Raw genomic sequence first — 22,534 nt, 5'->3', positions numbered from 1 at the left:
CTGAACGGTGCCTTCTCTTCACAGTGGCCTGGCATCTGCAGCATGGCGACCGACTGGCTGGGCAGCATTGTGTCCATCAACTGTGGCGAGAGCCTGGGTGTCTACCAGGGGAGGGTGTCTGCCGTGGACCAGATCAGCCAGACTATCTCACTCACACGACCTTTCCACAATGGGGTGAAGTGTCTTGTGCCCGAAGTCACCTTCAGGTGAGTGTCCTGGCCGGTTTCTTCCCAGCCCAGCGTGGGGCTCTGTGGAGCCAGGGGCCGGGTGTGGCTGCCAGCAGGGTGCCAGAGGGGAAGTGGAGCAGCTGGGGTATGAACTAACAAGGTGAGGATTTCGCCGTTGAGCCATCACGCTCGACCCTGTATTTGGGGTCTTAAAAAAATTTTTTTTAAACCATTTAATCTTGTTTTATTATGTGACCTACCATTATGACAGTGTATAACAGAAAGAGCATATTTTAAAAAAAAGATTTATTTACTTTTATTTGGAAGGCAGATATACAGAGAGGAGGAGAGACAGAGAAGAAGATCTTCTGTTGGATGGTTCACTCCCCAAGTGGACACAATGGCCAGAGCTGAGCCAATCTGAAGCCAGGAGCCAGGAACCTCTTCCGGGTCCCCCACGAGGGTGCAGGGTCCCAAAGCTTAGGGCCGTCCTCGACTGCTTCCCCAGGCCACAAGCAGGGAGCTGGAATGGAGGCAGGGCTGCCGGGATTAGAACCGGCTACCATATGGGATCCTGGGCGTGCAAGGCGAGGACTTTAACCACTACGCTATCACACCAGGCCCCGAAGAAGAGCATATTAACACACACAGTATAATCAGACTGATAACCAGGGAACATTACAAAATGGTCCTTTGGCCATTGATACTTTCCAGAGCAGTGGATCTTGTAATTCACTCACCAGGCCCGGAAACAATGGCTTCTAAAACCCTGAGTACCAGCTCAAAGTATGCCAGCAGGGAGGCCTCACATAGACTTCGACTGCACAAAGATAAAATTTTAAATGTGATCATTTTCAAATTTAGGCTTACCTTTAAACTTCATATTTTAAAACTACAAAAAGGAGTAAATAGCAAGCCAAATGATTTCGGAGTTAACTCATTTAAAAAACAGTGTATGTATCTAATTACAAATGCATGTGATTATATACATATATAAGATTGTGCAATTATGTGGCATTTTAAATAATTTAACACATTTTTGACATTTAAACAAATATCAAATTGAGCTCTAAGTGAGTAAAAGCAGAACATGTTTTCAATTTTTAAATATAAAAAGATAGCTAAATACAAAGTATAAATCAGAAAATCCTCAGTGTGGATTACCTTGGAAATTAAAAATTTGTAACACAGTGGCTTTGTATCTTGAACTCAGATGTAAATAAAACCTTTTTCCCAGATTTTGCTTCGCATATAGTAATAATCAAAGCTTTCCGAATCTACGGGGAAAACAAAACAAAAGAGAACAAAACAAAATAAAACAAAACCAAAAAGCAAAAAACTATGACCAATTCATAACACCTGGGAGAGTGTGGGAAGGGTTAATAACAGAGCAAGTTTGCAGTCTTCCCTAATGTAACCCTTTACAATCTATATAAATCACAAGGAAAACAAGCTGCCTGTATTTATGGAGCTGTTGAACTTTTGTTTCAAAAAAGTAACAAAAAAAATACAGTGTTTAGTATCATTGGAATAACGTAACACATAAGGCTAAAAAAAATCTGAAACACAGTTAAGACTCAAAACACCAGTTAAAAAAATCAGCCAGACAAGTCAACCTCAGACTTTGTGAGCAGGATGGTCTTTTTTTTTTTTTACATTTTTAAAAATTTTGATGATCTTTATGTGGTTGATTAGGGCTCAAAAGGTCAAGGGCTGCAGGAAAGTGGGTAAGACCATTGTTTCCACATTCTCTTTTTTCCTTCCTGTATCTGGGGGAGAGGAGAGACAAAAGAGAGAAGCCATACCCATCCTCCCAACCATCCCAGGATCCTCAGTGTGGGGCATGCGCCGAGGGCACTGCTCAAGTGGTTTTGATAGTTCAGTTGTTCTGAATTGCTGTCGTTCTCGACATTCAAAGCACAAAGAACTCTCTTCAGAATTAACTGGCTGACATACTCCACTTCAGCATTTCCACTTGCCCAGATTTTCACTATCAACGCTTGGCTGGGGTAGTTGATCAATTTGTTCTGTCCTTTGTGTGGTATCAGGTGTCCTCTGCAGGTCCCAGTGTACTACCATATACTCCATGTGCACCTGGATATGCTGTCCATTGCTCTGAGTCACTGAGGTGGCTCAGCTTTGACACGTGCACACCACGCTCAGACCATGAAACCTGCAATTCTCTTTATGGTTGGGGTTCTGAGTCCGGCACTGTGATTGGGGGGATCCCCAAAGACATTTCATCTGAAGTGATTCCAGACCTGATTCTTGTGTGTGCTTGCCAGCACAGGGTCTGGCACAGTCCGTTGCCCCATTCAGCTTATGCATGTGCTGGTGGTTGCAGTTGCTGGGTCGGTTCTGCCTCTAGCCCTGTCTTTTTTTTCTTTTTTTAAAGATTTTATTATTATTGGAAAGCCGGATATACAGAGAGGAGGAGAGACAGAGAGGAAGATCTTCCATCTGATGTTTCACTCCCCAAGTGAGCCGCAACGGGCCGGTATGCGCCGATTCGATGCCGGGACCTGGAACCTCTTCTGGGTCTTCCACACGGGTGCAGGGTCCCAAAGCTTTGGGCCATCCTCAACTGCTTTTCCAGGCCACAAGCAGGGAGCTGGATGGGAAGTGGAGCTGCCGGGATTAGAACCGGCGCCCATATGGGACGGGATCCCGGGGCGTTCAAGGCGAGGACTTAAGCCGCTAGGCCACGCCGCCGGGCCCCAGCCCTGTCTTTTATACAAACCAATGGGTGTTGCAGCCCATCCCAATCCTGCCCACCACACACTTGGCCACATAAGCCAGGGGGAGCTACAGCCTAGTAGGGGCAACTCCCAATAACCCTTACCAGGCCCGCCCCCTGCCCTGGTTCCCATGCTTGCTAGTACGCACAACAGACCGCTTTAGTCTGTCCCACATCCCATTCAGCTCACATACATGTCAGTGGGCACTGAAGCCTAGTTCAACCCAACCCCACTATCTAGCCATCGGGTGTACCAACGGGTGCCACTCTCGTCTAGCCATGCTTGCCCCAGTCTTGGTTCTCATGTTCACCAAACGGAGTGGCAACCCAAAAGGGAGGTGCCCGTTGTTTCCGTACTGGGCCCACTCTTACTTCCGGATCTTGTACTCTCCAGGTGGTTCTGCAGTTTGGCTTGATAGCATTAGCCCCCTGTGCTAGCATCTGCCAGCTGATGCTGTGGCAGAGCCCAACCAACCCACATCCACTCTGACTTATGCATGCACCAGTAGGAGTAGTCAGCCCAGCCTGGCTTTCCCGTGATTTAGCTCACATGAGGCCAACAGGTATTGTAGCTCTGCCTGGTCTGGTCTACCCTCATCCCAATTCATGCTCTCCAGTGGGAGTGGTGATACAGCAGGGGAGCCCTCCACATCCCTCTACCAGGTTCACCCTCCCCATCCCCCAAGTCTTGGGTGTGCTGGTTGGGTGCTGCAGCCCGGTCTGACATGGCCTGCCTCTTCTCAGCTTTTGCCAGTGAGTGTCTGTAGCCTGGCCTGGCCTGGCCCAGCCCCAATTCCAGTTCAGGTTGGTGGGGGCTACAGCTTAGTGCAACCTAGCCGGCACTCATTCCAAGCCCTCATGTGTACTGGTGTGTGTTGCGACCAAACCCAGCCTGACTCACACTCCATTCTGGTGCTCAGATTCGTTAGTGGGTGATATGAACTAGCCCTGCCTGACTCGCCCCCCCGACTTGCGCCATATGTGTGCCGGCGGGTACCTTTCCCTGGCCTGGTGTGGACTGCTCCCTGTTGTGGTTCTTGCACTCACCTGCAGGGACTGTGCCTGGCAGGGAAGTTTCCCAAGCTCCTCCATCAGAACCTCTCCCAATGCCAGATCTCGCGCACACAGGTGGGTCCATGGGCCAGGCCTACTCAGTTCACCTCCTGGCTTAGCAGGAATAATGGCCTTTCCTGACTGGCCTTCAGCCCATTCCGGTTATTATTGTTGGGTGTTACAGCCCACTCTAGCCTGGTCCACACGCAGACACAGCATACACATGACTCAGCAGGGGCAAAAACCTAGCATAGCCTGCCCTACACCTATCCTGGTCTTCACAAGCACCAGTGGGTGCTGGGGTCTAGGCCAATCTGGTGCTCTCAGCCCCAGTCCGCATTTGTGCCAAGGTACGATGCAGCCATGTTCAGACCAGAACGCGGCTCTCTTCCCAGCTCCGTACTTACCAGTGGGAACAATTACATACCCCCAAAACCCTAGAGCTTGCTGCTGGGTGGCCAGCAGGCGGAACCTAGTGCCACTTGGCATACTGGCTGCCTAAAACCCAGGACTCACTCACCGCATGGCAGTGGTTCCTATGGCCAGAGTCCCAAGCATGGAGTCTGACCTGGCTCAGATACCCCCAAGGCTCAGTCGCCTTGCTGCTAAGGGCTCCCTTCACCCAAGCCCTGCAGCCAAGCACCCCGTAGGCTCCTCCTGCCATGAGGTGGTGGCAGCAGGTCAGAGCCAAGGACCTAATCCAGTTCCTGAGATTCCATCATGGTGTACTTACCCTGACGGGTGAAATCTCTCAGGCCTGGGAAAGCCCAGGACTTGCTCACCCCGTGGCCATAATGTCCATGGCCAGAGTCCCAAGCATTGAGTCTGACCTGACTTAAGTACCCCCAGCAGCCGCCACGCTTCTGAGGGCTCTCTTCACCTAGCAGGATGGCCTTTAAGACCAATCTGAGACGGCACAGACACAGTTCTGCCATGCCACCAACGCAGAAGAGGTTAGAACAAGTAAAAAATGTCTTTCCAAATTTTATGGCTCAGAAAACTGAATGGCAGAAAGTTCATGATACTGAACTTTGTCACCTGGCTTCTCCTTTTAGCAACATCACCTTCATCTTTGTTATGACATTTGTTCATCTGTTCCTACTTTGAACAAATTCCATCTCCTGGAATCAGAATTTAACACACAAGGGAGAGAACTGAAGGTCATAAGTTAACCAGAAGATCTAAGCTAACAACCCAGAATGTAGGCCTCAAATTCTTGTCCTCAACTCAGCATCTGATGATCAGTATTTAGCTAGATAAATCAATGTCTGGTCAGAATTTCTGAGTGAGGCAGCTGTAGTTAAATGATAACCTTGTATTAGCTGTCGATAATTTGGTTTTCATTTTAAAAGGCAGGTATAGACAGCCACACTGAAAAAACTTTCAGAACTGGAGAGGGAAGATGAATTAACAAGGTACAAACAAAACCAGACAAATGAGCTTGGCAAACACAAAACCTGGTTAAAAGTGGGAAACATAACTGATCACACCCATGTAATAATTAGTAAGATGGGCGTTTTTCCACCTGTAAGCTACTTTAATTTCAGTCATGTATCTTTCTACTATACTAAGATTTTTCTATAGCCATTTTTCTTAATCCTTAGCATTTAATGAGAAATCATTTATTCTATAAAGAAATACGGCACATGTGGCCACAGTCTGAGTATGCTTACAACTGGAAAATTATGTCAGTTAACAAAAATTCTTGCACTGTGACCTTGTTAAGGTAATTCAACTGGTGCTGGGATCTCGCCTCACCAAAAAAGCATGGCACTCACAGCCCAGGTTGAATACTACTAACATTGAACAGAGAGAAGCAGGAATAACCAAATCTCCAAGAGGAGTCTTTCTATTTATTGGTGTCTGAACATTCAGGTAATGCCCCAAATTAAAGGTGGTGTGGTAACAGCAACTTTAATATAAAGAGACAAGTAGCTGTAATGCCAGTGGCCACTTGGCGCTGCCAGCAGGGAGAAAGCAGTCTGCAAGAGGGAAGCTCGGCTTGGGGAGGAGAGGAAGGGGAGGGACAGGAGGCAAATGTCAGACAGCGACACAAAACTGCTGGAAGTTGTACTGCTGGAAGTTTTGCTTGAGGATATCTGAGCATGGGCCGAGAACATGTTCAAACCTTGGTCGGTCCAACTTCATGCACTTAAAGGGCCCGTGGGCAACCACGGTGGCAGCTCAAGGACGATTCATGAGAAGTGCTGTTTCACCAAAGTAATCAGAAGGCCCCGACCTTCCCACTTGAACAAATTCTTCGTTTTCTGACCGACACTGTAGCACGGCAGCTGACCCTTCTAAAATAATGAAGAATTCATCTCCTGGTTCTCCCCATCTTCTAACTGGACAGGTTCCAGGGCATCAGCTACAGTGAGGCCTTGCCACTTGTCCAGGGATTCTAAAATGGACGCTTTGCTAAGGAACTCTTCATACATCTTTCTCTTAGTGTACTCCCCATCAGGATTCTCCTCTGGCTGTTTTGATCGACACCCTACAACTTGGCGTTAGTCTTCGCTTTGATGGTGGCTGCTCTGGATGTCCTATAAATCAAAGCAAGTTCTCTAAAGCTCCTTTCTTCCCCAACACTGGTCACCCACGCGTGGTTGGCATAGACATCCATTTCTCCTTGATCAATCACATAGAAGTGATCCTCTTCGTCACCTTGCTGGTTGACAGTCTGGCCAGCAGTAAAGGAGACTGGAGACATGGTGTCAAAAATACCTCTTCTCTCATTATCGTCAAGGTGCAAGAAGAGCACGTTCTTTTCTTTTTTTTTTTTTTAAAGGTTTATTCATTTTATTACAGCCAGATAAACACAGAGGAGGAGAGACAGAGAGGAAGATCTTCCGTCCGATGATTCACTCCCCAAGTGAGCCGCAACGGGCCGATGCGCGCCGATCCGAAGCCAGGAACCTGGAACCTCTTCTGGGTCTCCCATTTTGGGTGCAGGGTCCCAAAGCATTGGGCCGTCCTCAACTGCTTTCCCAGGCCACAAGCAGGGAGCTGGATGGGAAGTGGAGCTGCCGGGATTAGAACCGGCGCCCATATGGGATCCCGGGGCTTTCAAGGCGAGGACTTCAGCCTCTAGGCCACGCCGCCGGGCCCGAGCACATTCTTTTCAATGGCTTTGGCTAAAGGAGCCATCATCTTAAAGTCTTTTGGTATAACCTTTCCATGTCCATAGGTATAACCTATGCCATGTCCTCCTCCGTGTAGACTTGGGCTCTGCTGGTCCCTCATCGCTGCTGCCCCTTCACCACTGGGTTGGGTGGAGGAGGAGAGATTTCATCCTCCCTGGAGTCTGTGCAGGTTTTGGCTTTTTGCAGATTCTGAATCGGCTTGGCCGCTGCCTCCAGCCTCTCCAAGTATTCCCTGAGGAAGGGCAAGGACCTCTTGGGCCGGGCCGTGCACAGCTGCACGATGGAGCCCTTGAGCAGGGTCTGGATGTTGTGCTTCTGCACTTAGAGCTCACACTTGCAGAGGCTGCGCTCTTCGTTGCTGGTGCTCTCCGTTGCCATGATGCTCTGCAGGCAGGTGGGGACGAGGCTGCGAGGATGGGGTGATGGATGGTGTGTGGGGCTCCCTTACCGACTGCTTCCCACGGGGCTCCACTTGGTTATAACGGCGTGGCAGCGGCTCCTGTGTGGCGTCTTTATTGGTTTTCTTCCCATGTGCTCGTATCTATCTTTGTAGATTTGTATCCTAACACATCCCCAGAGCACATGGGAGCCCCAGGTGAAGGCCTCGGTGTGCCAGTGGGCCTCACGTCCACTTGTATCTTCACAACCTGATGGTGTTCGTTCTGATGCTCCAGAAAGTAGAGGGGAGGCTGTGATGGGAGTGCCTCCTTGATCAGCTGAGCACTCCCTGCTCCCCACCTGTCCACAGGACATCTCCCACGGGTGCACCCACATCATCCTGTACAAGGCTGGCTTCACCGCCTCAGTCCATCCCTTGGTGTTTGCATGCACAGCTGTCTCTGCTCCTGCGGTCTTGCCCCGTGTTAAATACCCTCCTTCCCCTGATCTGGCTTTGGCTGCCAGGCTTGCCTTGTCTTTTCCTCTCCCTTCGCACCACAGTGCTTAGCAGAGCAGGCAGCCTTCATTCTCTTCTGCCTTCACCCTCCCCGCCTCCCTCCCTGCATGGTCTGTGACCTGCCTTGATCCTCTTAGGGAACTGGCTTTTCTTGGAGTTACAGGTGACCTGCCTGCCAGCTTCACTCACCATTCCAGTCTTGTTGGAGTGCTCTCTTCTCCTCCTCCTTCTTTTGGAATGCAGACAGATCTGTCATCTGCTGGTCCATTACCCCAAATGCTCTCACTATAGCTGGGACTGTGCCAGACAGCAGCCGAGAGCCAGGAACTCGGTCTGGGTCTCTCCCATGAGTGGCAAGGCCTGCAGGACTTGAGCCGTCACCTGCTGCCTGCCAAGGTGCACGTGAGCTGGAATCCTAAATGGAGAATGGAGATGGGGCTCAAACCCAGACACTGATATGGGATGCCAGCGCCCCAGGCAGTGTCTGAGTGCCGTGCCCCATACCTGCCCCCAGCTGCATAGTTTCTGTCATCACTGTGGGCTTTCTTGCCCAGTATTTGTGTTCCTGCATTCTAACCACTTTTTTTTTTTTTAAAGATTTACTTATTTATTTGAAAGGGTGAGATCTGTGCTTTGGTTTGGGGCCAGGCTTAAACCAGGAGCTTCTTCTGCATCGTCCAGGTGGGTAGCAGGAACTCAAGCACTTGAGCCATTTTCTGCCTTTTTCCAGGCTGCTTAGGAGGGAGCTGGATCAGAAGAGGAACAGCAAGACATGAACAGGTGGCAGCTTTCCCTGCTCCATCATCATGCTGGCTCATAGCTGCCTCTTTAAGATGGACTTACTCAGTGTTCCACCTGTGGCCCTTGCTTGTCTGTCCTCTCCAGTCTCGTAGATACATTACGCGTCTGCTAGGGATGTCGTCCCACTGCCTGAGCTCCGGAACCTAGCTTCTGCTCATTTCCAGCTGCAGATCATCACACAAGGCAACCTGAGCTGAAGGCACTGTGCTCTGCCCATGGACTTCTCCCAGAGGTCTACCTTCCACCCACGTTAGAAACTTAGGAGTCTTAATAGCTCCTCTGTTCCTCACATGCGGTCAGTTGCTGAATGCTATGTAAATGTTGCTTTGCCCATGCTCCCTTCACCGTGTCATTCCGCTGTTTCGTCCCCTTTTTCTTGCTTGGTCTTGTCACTGGGGCCCTGCCTCTAGTTTCTATGTCTGACCTGCAGCCACGGCAGGAGGGCCGATGAGGTCCTAGGTGGTTGCTGGTTTTCTCTGCATCTTCATTCCCAAAGGCCATCCCCAGGCAGCATCCTCTGACACAGCGATGTTTGCAGTGCCGCCCGTAGCCTCGTTTCCCGTATGTTCTCAGTCTCTGGGCCTTCATCCATCCGTCCTCCGCTTGGCAGTCTCATCTCCCCTACTCAGGCCCACACTTTGTTTGCCAAGCTGACTTGGGTGTTTTATCCTTGTTCTGCAGCCCCTGCTCCTTCACAGCCCAGCCTGCTCTTGTTGGGGTGTTGGGTCTGTTCTCTGGCTGGGCTGTGAGCACCCCAACAAGTGGCTGTTTGCAGCACGGCGCTCCTGCCGTCAGCGATGCTTCGTGGGTGCCTGCTGGTGGGTGAGGGAGTGTGTGTTAGCAATCTGGAAGCGGAAGGTGACCGGTGTGTCTCTGGTGCAGGCATGCTGTACCAGTGGAGGGCTGCAGCTGGGCCCTGCCTTCTTTCCTGATGTCTGCCACAAGCCTCACTGGAGGGCAGTGATGGCTGGCCGGGCGAAGGCTCCTCCTTGGCCTTCTGACCACTGTCACATGGTTCCCAGATGGGGATTCTCTTGTTTCTTTCAGGGCAGGTGACATTACGGAGTTGAAAATTCTGGAGATACCAAGTCCAGGAGACAACCAGCATTCTGGCGATCTTCACCAAACGGAGTCAGGCCCCTCTGGCATGGGGTACTCAGTTGGCATCAATCAGAATGGCACGGGCAAGTTGGTCAAGAAGCCGACCTCTTCCAGCAGTGCCCCTCAGAACATCCCCAAGCGGACAGACATGCGGAGCCAGGACGTTGCCGTGTCCCCACAACAGCAGCAGTGCTCCAAGAGCTATGTGGACAGGCACACGGAGTCCCTGAGTCAGTCCAAGAGCTTCCGGCGCCGGCACAACTCCTGTGAGTAGGGTCGGCTGCTGCAGGGCGGTGAGCGCTTACTCAGCCAGGCCGGGGCTGCTCTTGTAAGCAGGGTGCTGCCAGAGCTTGACAGCATGCAGCACAGGTCTCAGAAAAGGTGTTATGCGGAAGGAAATCTGCTATTGGATGCACCTGTGAGCTTCTGGCGCTTGCTCCCATGTCACCTCCCTCAGGAGCAAGCCGAGTCTACCCAGAGTCTACTGACATGCCGCAAGAGTGGGGTTTAAAGCCAGTGTTGGAGGGCAGGGGTGAAGTCTGAACTGCACTGCATTTGGGCTTTTGCAGAGGACTCTGGAGTAACTTCCTGTGGCCTTACTCTTGTTCGCAGAATGGAGGGGGAGCGTGGCCGTGACACCTCAAGCTGGCAGTAAGCTGCCACTTGGGATGCCTGTGTCACATGTGCCATGCTTAGCCTTGTATCTCAGCTCTGGGTCTCAGTCCTGCCTTCTCTGATGTGCATGCTGGGGGGTGGCAGGCAGATATACAGAGAGGAGGAGAGACAGAGAGGAAGATCTTCCATCCGATGATTCACTCCCCAAGTGAGCCCCAACGGCCGGTGCTACGCCGATCCGAAGCCAGGAACCTGGAACCTTCTCCAGGTCTCCCACACGGGTGCAGGAACCCAAGGCTTTGGGCCGTCCTCAACTGCTTTCCCAGGCCACAAACAGGGAGCTGGATGGGAAGTGCAGCTGCCGGGATTAGAACCAGCACCCATACGGGATCCCGGCGCGTTCAGGGCCAGGACTTTAGCTGCTTGGCCACGCCGCCGGGCCCTAATTTGAATTTTTTTATTGGAAAGGCAGATCCACAGAGAAGGAGAGAGAGAAAAATCCAAAACCAGGAGCCAGGAACTTCTTTTGGGTCTCTCACATGAGTGAAGGGTCTCAAGGCTTTGGGCCATCCTCGACTCTTTTCCCAGGCCACAAGCAGGGAGCTGGATGGGAAGCAGGGCTGCTGGGATTAAAACTGGTGCCCATTTGGGATCTTGGTGCTTGCAAGGGTTAGGATTTAGCCACTGAGCCATTGTGGCAGACCCTAAAATTTCAAATATTAAAGCAGCTTATAATCCCTCATGTACTTGTTGATGACCTTTTTAGCAATTTGTGTTTTTCCTCTGTATTTTTCCTATTATTAACATTTTAATTCTGAATGTTGTTTAAATTAGTACACAATTACTGACTCATTGGACAGTCTCTGTTTTATTTCGATTGCCTTGGTGTTTGTCCAATGTCCTCTCTCTGAGATCCTACCAGCATATGCCACAGTTAGGAGCTGGGTCTTTCTCTTAGCTCTGACAGGTTCTCAAGCTTTCCTAGTTTCTGATGGCCTGGGCAGTTTTGAGGAGTCAGACATTTTGTACAACGTTCCTCAGTTGGTATTTGGTGCTGGTTTTTTTTTTTTTTTCCCGATTACGTTGGAGTCTTAACGTTTCTAGCAGGCAGACTGCAGAGATAAAGTACTGTTGTCATCACATTGTGTTAAGGGCATGTTCTCTTCTTCAATTTGAAAGGCCAATTTATATATAGAGGTTTTTTTCTATGCTGGTTTATTCCCCAAATGATCTCAGTGTCCTGGACTGGGCTAGTCCAAAGTCAAACACCTAAAACTCCCAACTTGGTCACCAATGTGGGTACAGGGACCCAAGCACTTGGGCCGTGTGCTGTTTCCATCCCAGGAGCATCAGCAGGAAGCTCGATCAGAACCGGAGCAGCCGGGACTTGAACTGGTTGCTTTAGTGTGGATGCTGTCATTCAAGGCAGCAGCTTCACCTGCTGCAACACAGTGCAGGCCCTACTATGGCTTATGAGTTTTTTTTTTTTTTAAAGATTTATTTATTTTATTTTATTGGAAAGGCAGATGTGCAGAGAGGAGGAGAGACAGAGAAGAAGATCTTCCATCCGATGGTTCACCCCAAAAGTGGCCGCAATGGCTGGAGCTGAACTGATCCGAAGCCAGGAGCCAGGAGCTCTTCTGGATCTCCCACATGTGGGTGCAGGGTCCCAAGGCATTGGGCCGTCCTCGACAGCTTTCCCAGGCCACAAGTAGGGAGCTGGATGGGAAGTGGAGCTGCTGGGATTAGAACTGGCTCCCATATGGGATCCCGGCGCGTTCAAAGCGAGGACTTTAGCCACTAGGCCATGCCTCCAGGCCCATGACTTTCTTTTAAAAAGAACTCTTTATTTATTTGAAAGTCAGAATTAGAGAGAGAGACATCTTCAATCCATTAGTTCATTCCCCGTATGTCCGCAGCAACCAGAACTGGGCCAGCCAGAGCCAGGAGCTTCCTCCAGGCTTCTCACATGGGTGCTAGAGATCCAGACATTTGGGCTGTTAGCAGGGAGCTGGGTGAGAAGTGGAACAGTCCGGGCACGCACGCAGTGCCCACGTGGGATGCTGGTACCACAAGAGGCAGCTTGACTTGCTGTGCTGCAATGCGTGGCCCCCTCCTGATTGCTTACCCCCTGGTTGTACTTGGTACACCTGACAGACTTGAGGGCCCAGGGCCCGGAATTTAGAAGTTGATGTCTTGGATATTTCTAGGCACTTTCTCGCAGAGCCTGTTGTGTCTGACCTGGAAAGGGGAGCAGCTTGACCTTTAGGTGTCCTTTTGCATGTCAAGTACAGGACAAAGTTTCCCTTTACGATGTGTGTGACAAAACCCAATAAATAAATAAGTGGCACTGAAGATTACATAACAATGGGTTTGTTACAGGTTGTCGTGGCCAAAGGGTCTCTGTGCCAGTGGTTGGCAGAGAAAAGGCGCAGGAAGGCGGCCAGCCGCCAGTCCCACAATCCCAGTGCCCGCTTGACCCTGGCCATTGAGAGGGCAGACATCTGGAACTCCCTGTTTATCTTACCCATAGGAAGTGCCTTTCTGTCCCTGCAGTCAGAGGCCAGTGTAATTCAGAGCCAGAGCTTTTGGACTCAGTGAGCCAAGTACCGAGACACTTAGTGACCCTGGATTTCCCAGTGTTAGTGTTCGTGAGAGCAAGACAATGAGCGCCTTAGCTTGCCTTTCCTTTGTTGTATAATCTCGTTCTCTGCTGCCAACCTGTGACATCAGTGTCTTCCCAGCTCCCGGTGGTGGGTCCTTAGTGAGTGTGTGTGTCAAAGGAGTGGATGAAAAGTTAGAGGAGCCCCAGGAGATGGAGATAGAGGCAAAGCAGACGAACCCAGGCCCTCTGAGTACACAGCCTGTGGGTGTTGGCGGAGCTGGCGTCACCCACTTCACCAGAGCCAGCCTGGCTCACTGCAGCCCAGCTGTCTGTCTGTGTTTTTTCCCTGGCGCTTCCTCACGTGGTATGGCAAGCAGGCAGTCTTTGTTCGTCATTTTTTTTTTTTTTTAAGATTTATTTTTATTGCAAAGGCAGATTTTACAAAGAAGATATAGAGAGAAAGATGTTCCATCTGCTGGTTCACTCCCCAGGTAGCCACAATGGCTGGAGCTGAGCTGATCCCAAAACCGGGAGCCAGGAGCTTCTTCTGGGACTCCCGCATGGGTACAGGTTCCCACAGCTCTGGGTCATCCTATACTGCTTTCCCAGGCCACAGCAGGGAGCTGGGTGGGAAGTAGAGGAGCTGGGGTACGAACTGGTGCCCATATGGGATTCTGACATGTGCAAGGTGAAGATTTAGCCATGAGGCTGCTGCTCTGGGCCCAGCCATTTTTTTTTTTTTTTGTTTTTGTTGTTGTTGTTTGTTTTGTTTTGTTTTGTTTTGTGTTTTTTAAACCAAGCAGGCTGGCTTGTTTCTACCCTATGGCCTCCCTCTGTCTCCAGAGACATCCGAACACCCTGGTACTGGTGTCGGGCCTGTGTCCTCACTCTGAACGCTGGGGTTTCTCTGTGCCTCTTTTCTTGAGCTGTGTTCTGGCTCCGTCCCTGGCCCAGAGCTCTGCCCCGTCCCTTCTTTCCACTCAGGGATCAGCTGCTGAGCGTCCACCCATTGTGATGTGGCTCCTGTCTGCCCTGGAGCCCTGGCCTCACCTCCTCTCGTGTTACTCCCACAGCTTCACCTTGCTGCCTTTCTGTCACACTGCAGTCTTGGAGTAATCGTTGGTGACTCCCTTTCCTATGTATCAGCTCATCGCAAGTTGCCCTTTTACAACCTCTTTTTAGACTTTGAGTTTTGTTTGTTTGGTGTCTGCGTTTGGCTATGACTGTATTTCTGAATTCAGCAGAGCTCTATGCACAGTACTGGGATGACAGGTGTGAGTGGCTCAGAGCTCTCTGCCGGCTTCTGAAAGCCCGGGGGCCCTCAGAACACGGTGTGTGCTGGGACACTGGGGCACATGGTCAGATGGCAGTGAGTTTGCAGCGGAGGAATTGAACTGTGTGAGCTGAGCCACAGCAGTGGGGAGGAGCCCCTGGGCCGTGGGTCTGTGTGCTGCCATCCGGGTGCTGTGGCCTGTACATCACAGTCGTAGGTGCTCAGGGCCCGTGCTGGGCGAGGTGGCAGTCTTGATGGACTTGAGGAGATGGCATCACAGTGTACTAGCTTGCAGGTGTTTTTCTTTTTTCTTTTCTTTTTTAGTTTTGTTTTATTTTTGACATTCACATAGTTGACAAGAGTGCAAGCCCATTAGGACCATTGAATAGGGTAAGGAAGGTCGTGGTATGGGGTAAAGGTGACTGGGACAAACGCTTCCAGTTTTCCTTTTCTCCCCTTTCCTCCTGTGTGGCTTAGGAGGGAAAGGAGGGGACGGATCCCCCTCCTCCCCCCACCAAACCACATCAGTACCTGGGGCTGGGGATGTCCACTCGATGACATCTTAGAGAGCCCAAGTGGAGAAGAATGTTCCCAGGTTATTGCCTGAGTAGTCTTCCTAGTTCTGAGACACTTGGTTGCATTGCTCCAAGACTGAGAAAATCCTTGCAAAGTTCCCTTGGCTGACAGAGTCCACCCTAGTGTCCCACCCATGCACCTTGGCATGCCGTCGCTGCACAGGCATCAGCAGTCAAGCAGGCCCTGTCTCAAAGCATGCGTTCCAAGGCCAGACCTCAGATTCTGTGATTCTCCTTGTGGCTGGAGTTTTTTAATCTGGTGATTCACTAATGGAGTCCCCCAATAAACCTCACCTGGGGTGACCCAGACCTGACCTTTTTTTTTTTTTTTTCAAGATTTACTTAGTTTATTGGAAAGGCAGATTTACAAAGAGAAGGAGAGATGGAGAGAAGATCTTTTATCCACTGGTTAGCTCTCCAAGTGAGCGCAATGGCTGGAGCTGAGCCAATCTGAAGCCAGGAGCCAGGAGCTTCTTCTGGGTCTCCCACATGGGTACAGGGTCCCAAGGTTTTTGGCCTTTCTCGACTGCTTTCCCAGGCCACAAGCAGGGAGCTGGATGGGAAGTGAAGCAGCCGGGATATGAACTGGTGCCCATTTGGGATCTCGGTGCATGCAAGGCAAGGACTTTAGCCACTAGGCTACTACGCCAAGCCCCAGACCTGACTCTTATATATGCCACCCAGTATAGGGCCCAGTTTAGTTACCTATGTCAGCCTACATACACACTGGTGTAGTTACTTAGTCATTCTGTTCCCAGCCCCACGTCCAGTGCAGACTGATGAGTGTTGTGGCCCAGTCCAGCCCAGCATGCCACAGACCTGGCCATTGCTTACACCAGCAGAAGCTGCAGCTCTCGGGTAGGGCGTTGGAGCTTGGCTCAGCTTACCCCACTCCATGAACCAGTCAGCACATATTCCAGCAGGTGCTACCACCTTATCCAGTCTGGCCCGCCTCCAGCCCTGGCTCTCATGCACAGCATCAGGAGCTGCATCCGAGCAGAGGAGTGCTCACAGTTTCCCTTATAGGCCCAGTCCCAGCCCCAGATCTTACACTTTTCAGGGAGTACTGCCACGGCTTGCACCCTGTCCTAGGACTTGTTGGTGGATGCTGTGGCAAAGTCCAATCAGTCAACACTTGCCACACCCTGGCCCTTGGCATGCACCTGGAGATGCAGTGGGCTGGCCTAGCCAGACCCTCCCCCAAACCCAGCTCACATGCAAGGCGGATGGTTGTTGCAGCCCTGCTTGGGTTCTGTTGCAGCCTGAACTGACTCCAGTCACAGCTCTTAGGCTCCCCAGTGGAAGCAGGGGAGCTCCCATGGCTCACCATCAGGTTTGCTTCCCCGCCTGGGGTCTTGCATGTGCTGGTGGGAGCTGCTGCCCTGTCTGGCATGGCGTTCTCTGGCGGGTGCTGTAGCCTGACTCTGCTCTGTTTGCCCCCAGCTTCAGCCTTGATGTGAATTGACAGCCATTGCATCCCAACCTGGCCTGGCCTGCACCCTGTCCTGACTCCCTCACCTGCCAGGGGGAGTTGCAGATTATCCCAACTGGCCCACCCCCAGACTTGGCACGTATGTAGGCTGATGGGTCACCTGGCCTGTCCTGGACTGCCCCCAGCTTCGATTCTTGAGCTCACCAGCTTGGCGTGGCAAGTTAACAGGCGAGTTCCTGAGCTCCCCTAGTAGACCAGCTCCTAGTCATGGATCTTGCACACACTGGTGGGTGTTTGACTCCAATCCCAACCTTCACTGGTGGGTACTGTGGCCTTGCCAGACCAGCCCACACCCAATCTGGCTCTGACTGGTAGATTCTGCAGCCCAGCCCTGCTTGGCTCACTCCATACCCAACTCTCTTGTGCATCAGTGAGTGCTGAGACCTAGCCAAGTCCGTCCCACAACCATCTGGTTTTTGCAAGCGCCAGTGAGTGCTGGAGTTAGCCACATCCCAGACATAGCCCACACGCATGCTAAGGGATGTTTTAGCCATGTTCATCCAAGTCTGCCCCCATTCCCAGTTCTTTCACTCACCAGTGGGAACCACAGCACAGTAGGTGAATCCCCTTAGCTTCCCCTGCCATGCCTGCTCCAAGCTGCAGGTCTTGGGCGTGCTGGTGGGTGCTCTGACCCAGCCTGGCTTGACTGAACCCCAATCTTGGCCCTTGCAATTGGGTGCTCTAGCCTGGCCTAGCTCAACTGGCCCCCAGTCCCAACTCTCACTATTTGATACTGCAGCCTAAACCTGTCCAGCCTGTCCTCAGCCCCAGCTCTCATGCAAACTGGTGGGTATGATAGCCTGGCCTTGCATGGCTCACACCCCTTGCTGACTTCTGCATATGTCAGTGTGCTACGGTTTGGCCCAGCCTTGCCTGGTCTATCCCAGAAGCCAGCACACATCTGCTGACAGGTGAAACAGTCTTGCCTGGTCTGGCCCACACCCAGCCCTGACTCTCATGCTCACCAGCAGGAGCTACAGCCCAGTAGGGAAAGTTCCTCCACCAGACCCACTCCCAGACCTGGATCTCATGAGTGTCAGTGAGTGCTAGGTTCCTGCCTGTCATAGTCCACTCCCCTGCCCCAGTTTCAGCCTTTGTATGTGCTGGTGGATATTGCAGCCTGGCCCACGCTATCCAATTCTTGGGTGCACCTGCAGGTGCTACAGCTTAGACCAGCCCAGCCTAATCCCAACCCCAGTTACTCTAAGTGTCAGTGAGTTCCATGGTCATGCCTAGCTTGGCTCATCTTGAGCAACCTAGTGGGTATTGCAGTCCCACAGTGGTGAGCCCACATATGCCCCACAGAATCTGCCCTCAGACCCGGTTCTCTTGCATGCTGGTTAGTGTTAGGGCCCAGCCTAGCATGGCCTACCCCCTGTCCCAACACTCCTTGGTGGGTACTGTATTCAAGCCCTGCCAGGCAGGCCCCTAGCACTACCTTTTGTGTGCACTGGTAGGCGGTGGTTGATACCAACAAGCCCAGCTCAGGTCTTCCACATGGGTAGGTTCATTGGTACAACCCAGTTTCTCTGATTTTCCTCCAAACCGCCCGGTCTTAGCCCCCTTGTTTACCTGCAAGTTCAGTAGCCTGGTTGGTGGAAGTCTCTCAGAAGTCGTTCCTCCTCATGTCACATTCTTCCTCAGCAGTCCTCCCTCCCACACATCCCCAGACCCCCTTCCCTGAGCAATCCACAGCCCCCCAAACCTGGTCTTCTGGCGGTGTGTTGTGTCAGCCTGGGGCCCTTCCTGCCTGCCTGGAGCCCACCCAAGCTTGCATGTGGGTCTCCAGACCTCATCTGCCAGTGTGCAAACATATGTCCCCCACATATCCTTAAAAAAAGAATAGGCAGCTGTGCTGGCACACTGGTGTGGTTAACACAAATTTGGCATTAACCAGGCCCAGAATGCCCACCAGCTATTAGCCACTTTTCTTCCAGCAGTGTGACACTGACCCTCAAGCACCAAGGGTGCCAGTGCATGGCAGGTGTTCCTTGAGTCTGTACTGAAACGTACTCAGACCAGAATACTCACGGGTAAATTGGTGTTTGGAATTCGGGCGCAGCTGGTGTGGTAGGTAAGTGCAGTGGCCAGCAGACAGGTAGCCCACCCGTTCTTCCGCCAGCTGAGACCTCTTCTATTCGGAGGCATTGTGCTTTGGCCTAATAGTGCTTTCAAATCACAAATTTGATTCATAATATTGATAGTATTTCATGAGAGCTTTTTAAAATACTTTCTAGAACTAAATATTTCTCTGATAATGGCGAGAATTTGGTTGGCTTATTCCATACCTATTATTTTATACATTAGATGTGACACATAAAAGGATGAACTAAAAAGGAATTTACAGTAAAGAAATTACTTCTTTAATATTACTGATTTGTTTTTGTTTGTTTTTTTTTTTTTTTGCTTCTTAAACTGAAGTTAATAGAGGGGTTGGCATTGTGTGCCACAGTGGGTAAAGCCACCCCCTGCATGTTGGCATGCTATGTGGATGCCAGTTTGTGTCCTGGCTGCTTTACTTCAACCTGTCTTCTTGCTGGTGACCTGGGAAAAGCAGCAAACTTTTTCGCCCCTGCCACGCACGTGGGAGACCTGGCTGGGACCTGGGCCAGGCCTGGCTGTTGCAGTCATCTGTGCGTTCCTGAAAGAGAGGCTGGCAGGAGCACCAGACAGGGGAAAGTCCTGCCTCTGCTTCCTCTTTCCTTCCGCTCACTTCCTGCTGCTGGTGGGGGCCTAACAGGAAGCATGCTCCCAAGGGAGAAAAGTAGTTGCCGAACTCGGCCTCAGCATTACAGAGGGAGTGTGGAGTTGAAAAAGCGATTCCATGATTCTTTGGAGATTGATATACTTATTTGAAGGACAAAGATTTTAGAGAGAGAGGGAGAGAGATGATCCATCCACTGGTTCACTGTCTGCATGGCTGCAGTGGCTAGAGCTGGGCTAGTCTGAGGCCAGGAGCCAGGAGCCTCTTCTCGGTTTCCCACATGAGTGGCAGGGACCCAGGGACTTGGGCTATGTCCCACTGCCTTCCCAGGCACATTAGCAGGGAGCAACCAGAACATAAGCCAGTTATCTACATGATGTCAAAGTTGCGGTTAGTGTCTTAACCCACTGTATCACAGTGCTGGACCCACTCCTTTTTTTTAAAAAAAAAAAAGGTTATTTGAATGCAGTGGAGATTTTTTCTATCCTCTGATCCACTCACATGTCTAAAAGTCAGACAGCAGGAGTCAGGAACCCAAGTACTTGGGCCACCGTACTCTGCCTCCCAAGCACATTGGCAGGAAGCTGGATGGAAAGTGGTTCCCAGGATTCCCCACGATGACCTAGCCCCCTGCAGCGCCTGCTCAGGTACACTTAATGCTGTGAATGAAGCTCTCGAAGCCTGGTCTCTGCTTACTGGATTGTGGTTGGTAAACTCCTTTAGGTACAAACAGTGTTTTGAAATCCGTGCATATGATTTTTTTTAAAAATCATAAACCTTTTGCATGACTTTATGACCTGTCAGGCATGCATTTCAAAAATGTTTGACACCAGAATAAGCTTATCTTGCTGCTGTTGATTGATGTGCACAAACACTTTTAAGTGCCCTCTGTCATCCACTCAGGGCAGTCAGTGTGGGTTTACACTGGTTGTCTGGGGGCTGCTGATTGGGGTAACTGCTGCTCTCGTGGCTGCCTGCCTGGAGAGTTGGCCTGTCCGCCCATTCCTTATCCAGCTCTGCTCTCACCTATTCTGGTGGCATTTTATCCAAGCTCAGGATCTGGCTCACACTGTGTGTGTGCATACAGTTCTTCCTTGTTGCTGAGCAGCGAGCCTCGGTTCTGTGCCTTCAGCAGGAGACACAGTGGAGCTTCACCCAGCCTCGGGCGAGCTTTGTGCTGCTTTGTGAACTGAGCTGAGGTGGCTCCCCTGACTGTCAGCGCAGCTTCTTCCTGTGCCTCAGTTGAGTGTTAAGAAGACGCTGAATTTGCAGCATCTGTTGATGTGGCTGTCTGGGGTGCCTTGGTCCTCTATCTCTGACCCTGGCCCTTGGGTTGGGAGGGCTTGAGCTGTGACTTTGTGTGCATTTGTGTAAGTCTGTGTGTATGTAAGCGTGGGACAGGGTTACCAGTGGTGGTTCTGACTGCTGTTTGGAGTGTTTTGAGTAATTGAGGCAGCCAGCTTGTGGACAGGAAGTGACTGGAAGAGGCTTACTGTACAGGTGGCCAACTGTCTCAGGGTGGTCAGATGAGGTTGGAGAATACATGTGGTTCAGGATTCCCTAGAAGTGGATGCCATGGAGAAGTCTGAGAGCATCCCCATGGCTGCTGGAGTTGTTGTTGACCAAGGTATGGGAGCCAGATGGCATCCCAGAGGAGAGAGGGTAGCTGGCTGCATGGAGTCCCCGTCTGGTGTCTGCGTACGGCCTATGCAGAAACTGCCTACCCAGAAGAGGAAGTTTCGAGAAAGGTCATGTTGGCCGTAAGACGAGATCATACAGAATACCACAGTCTAGTGATCAGCATATGGCTGGGTCAAGATCTAGAATCTTCTGAGCCACAGACTGCTGCACTGCTAGGGTCCAGCCTGAGCTCCAGTATCCTCATCTGCGTAGGGTGAAGATGGTGTGAAGACTGGTGGCTGGCCAGCTAAGGGGTCAGAGCCACTGGCTAGACCCACGCTGTGGGGGCAGGTGTTAGGGCTTCTGACTCAACCGGCAGAGTGCAGGTGGTGCTGACCGCGTGCCAGCCCTGCACTTGTGCCTCCGCGAGGCCTGGCTGTCAGGGACCGGCTCCTCATTAGCAGGGCAGGAGAGATTTGGGAAGGGGAGCACTTGGTCAACCACCCCCCTTCAGAGTCTCCCTGCCCCACGAGGGAACCCCACCCCCACCGAGCATGTCCCTGGGTGCTGACTTGGGTCACTGTTTGTCCCCAGGGTCGAGCAGCAGCAGGCACCCAAACCAGGCGACTCCGAAGAAAAGTGGTTTAAAGAATGGCCAGATGAAGAGCAAAGACGACGAGTGCTTCGGGGATGACATCGAGGAAATCCCAGACACAGATTTTGATTTTGAGGGGAACCTGGCCCTCTTTGACAAGGCTGCCGTGTTTGAGGAGATTGAGACCTATGAGAGGCGCAGTGGTGCCCGCTCCCGGGGTCCCCCTGGTGAGAGGCCAGCGCGCTACCGGCATGATGAGAACATCCTGGAGTCGGAGCCCATCGTCTACCGGCCTATCACCGTGCCCCACAGCGGGAGCAAGGAATTCTGCACCGGTGAGTGCTCCCACTGGGCCTGGCCCCTCTGCCTTCCGAGTCACTGTCCTGCTGTAGGAGCTGGCTCTGGGGGTGCTCAGGGCCAGCCCTGCCCTGGAGGGGGCAGCCCTGGGGGGTCTATGAGTGCTCTGCGGCTCTAGCGTGTGCATTGCAGCAGCCAAGGGTGCCAGCTGATTGTGGAAGCTATACAGCGTCTCCTCCGTGGCTCTCTATTACCACTGTCGGCGTCACCCGGCATCTGCTCTGTTCTTCCTAGCGCTTGTTGGTGCAGAGGAAGGGTCTTTGGTCGGTCACCTTGTTTGTTGTGCTGTTTCGGGCCAGCCCTGGCCGTTGAGGTGACTGGTTCCAGGTCTCCGTCACTGAGGGCTCCTGTAGGGCGCCTGTGTGATGATGGCCCCGTTGCTACCTCACCTGTGTGCGAGTTCCTTGTTTTGTCTTGGAATCTTTTCAGCCGTTCCCATCTAAGGCAGCTGCTGAAAAGGTGTCCGTCCGCTTCATCTCAGGCCCCGTTGCTCTTCCCCAAACCATGTTACTAAATAGGTTTCTTGGCACATGGGGGAAAACCCTCGGCATTGAGTGCGTAGGAGCTAAGGGGAGATCATGAGTGTGTCTGTTTAGGATTGACAGTTGCAGTGCGGGGAATACGGTCCCTTTTTCTTTAAGGTTTGTTCATTTGGGGGCCGGTGTTGTACTGTAGTGGATAAATCCTCCTTCCACACCAGCATCTCATGGGTGCTGGTTTGTGACCTGGCTGCTTCATTTGCAGTACAGCTCCCTGCTGATGTGCCTGCGAAACCAGCAGAGAAGGGTGGCTCGAATACTT

The 22,534-nt window shown here is 51.6% G+C and overlaps 1 protein-coding gene and 1 pseudogene across 3 annotated transcripts in view; one reads left to right on the top strand and one right to left on the bottom strand.

Annotated features, from left to right (window-relative positions):
• EDC3 (enhancer of mRNA decapping 3) overlaps positions 1-22,534 on the top strand; it is a 48,687-nt gene that overhangs the window by 12,373 nt on the left and 13,780 nt on the right. For all 3 annotated transcript variants that reach the window (XM_058665467.1, XM_058665466.1, XM_058665468.1), the window contains exons 2-4: positions 25-206; positions 9,844-10,163; positions 21,376-21,711. In XM_058665467.1, the coding sequence (XP_058521450.1) occupies positions 43-206; positions 9,844-10,163; positions 21,376-21,711 (820 nt within the window). In that variant the 5' untranslated portion in view covers positions 25-42. The remainder of the gene's footprint in view (positions 1-24; positions 207-9,843; positions 10,164-21,375; positions 21,712-22,534) is intronic.
• LOC105942332 (cAMP-dependent protein kinase type I-alpha regulatory subunit-like) lies at positions 5,998-7,478 on the bottom strand (annotated as a pseudogene).

The sequence above is a fragment of the Ochotona princeps genome, chromosome 6 (assembly GCF_030435755.1).
Source record: "Ochotona princeps isolate mOchPri1 chromosome 6, mOchPri1.hap1, whole genome shotgun sequence".
Lineage (NCBI taxonomy): Eukaryota > Metazoa > Chordata > Mammalia > Lagomorpha > Ochotonidae > Ochotona > Ochotona princeps.
Note: the sequence above shows the minus strand (reverse complement) of the source record. Positions and strands in the feature narration are given on the sequence as shown.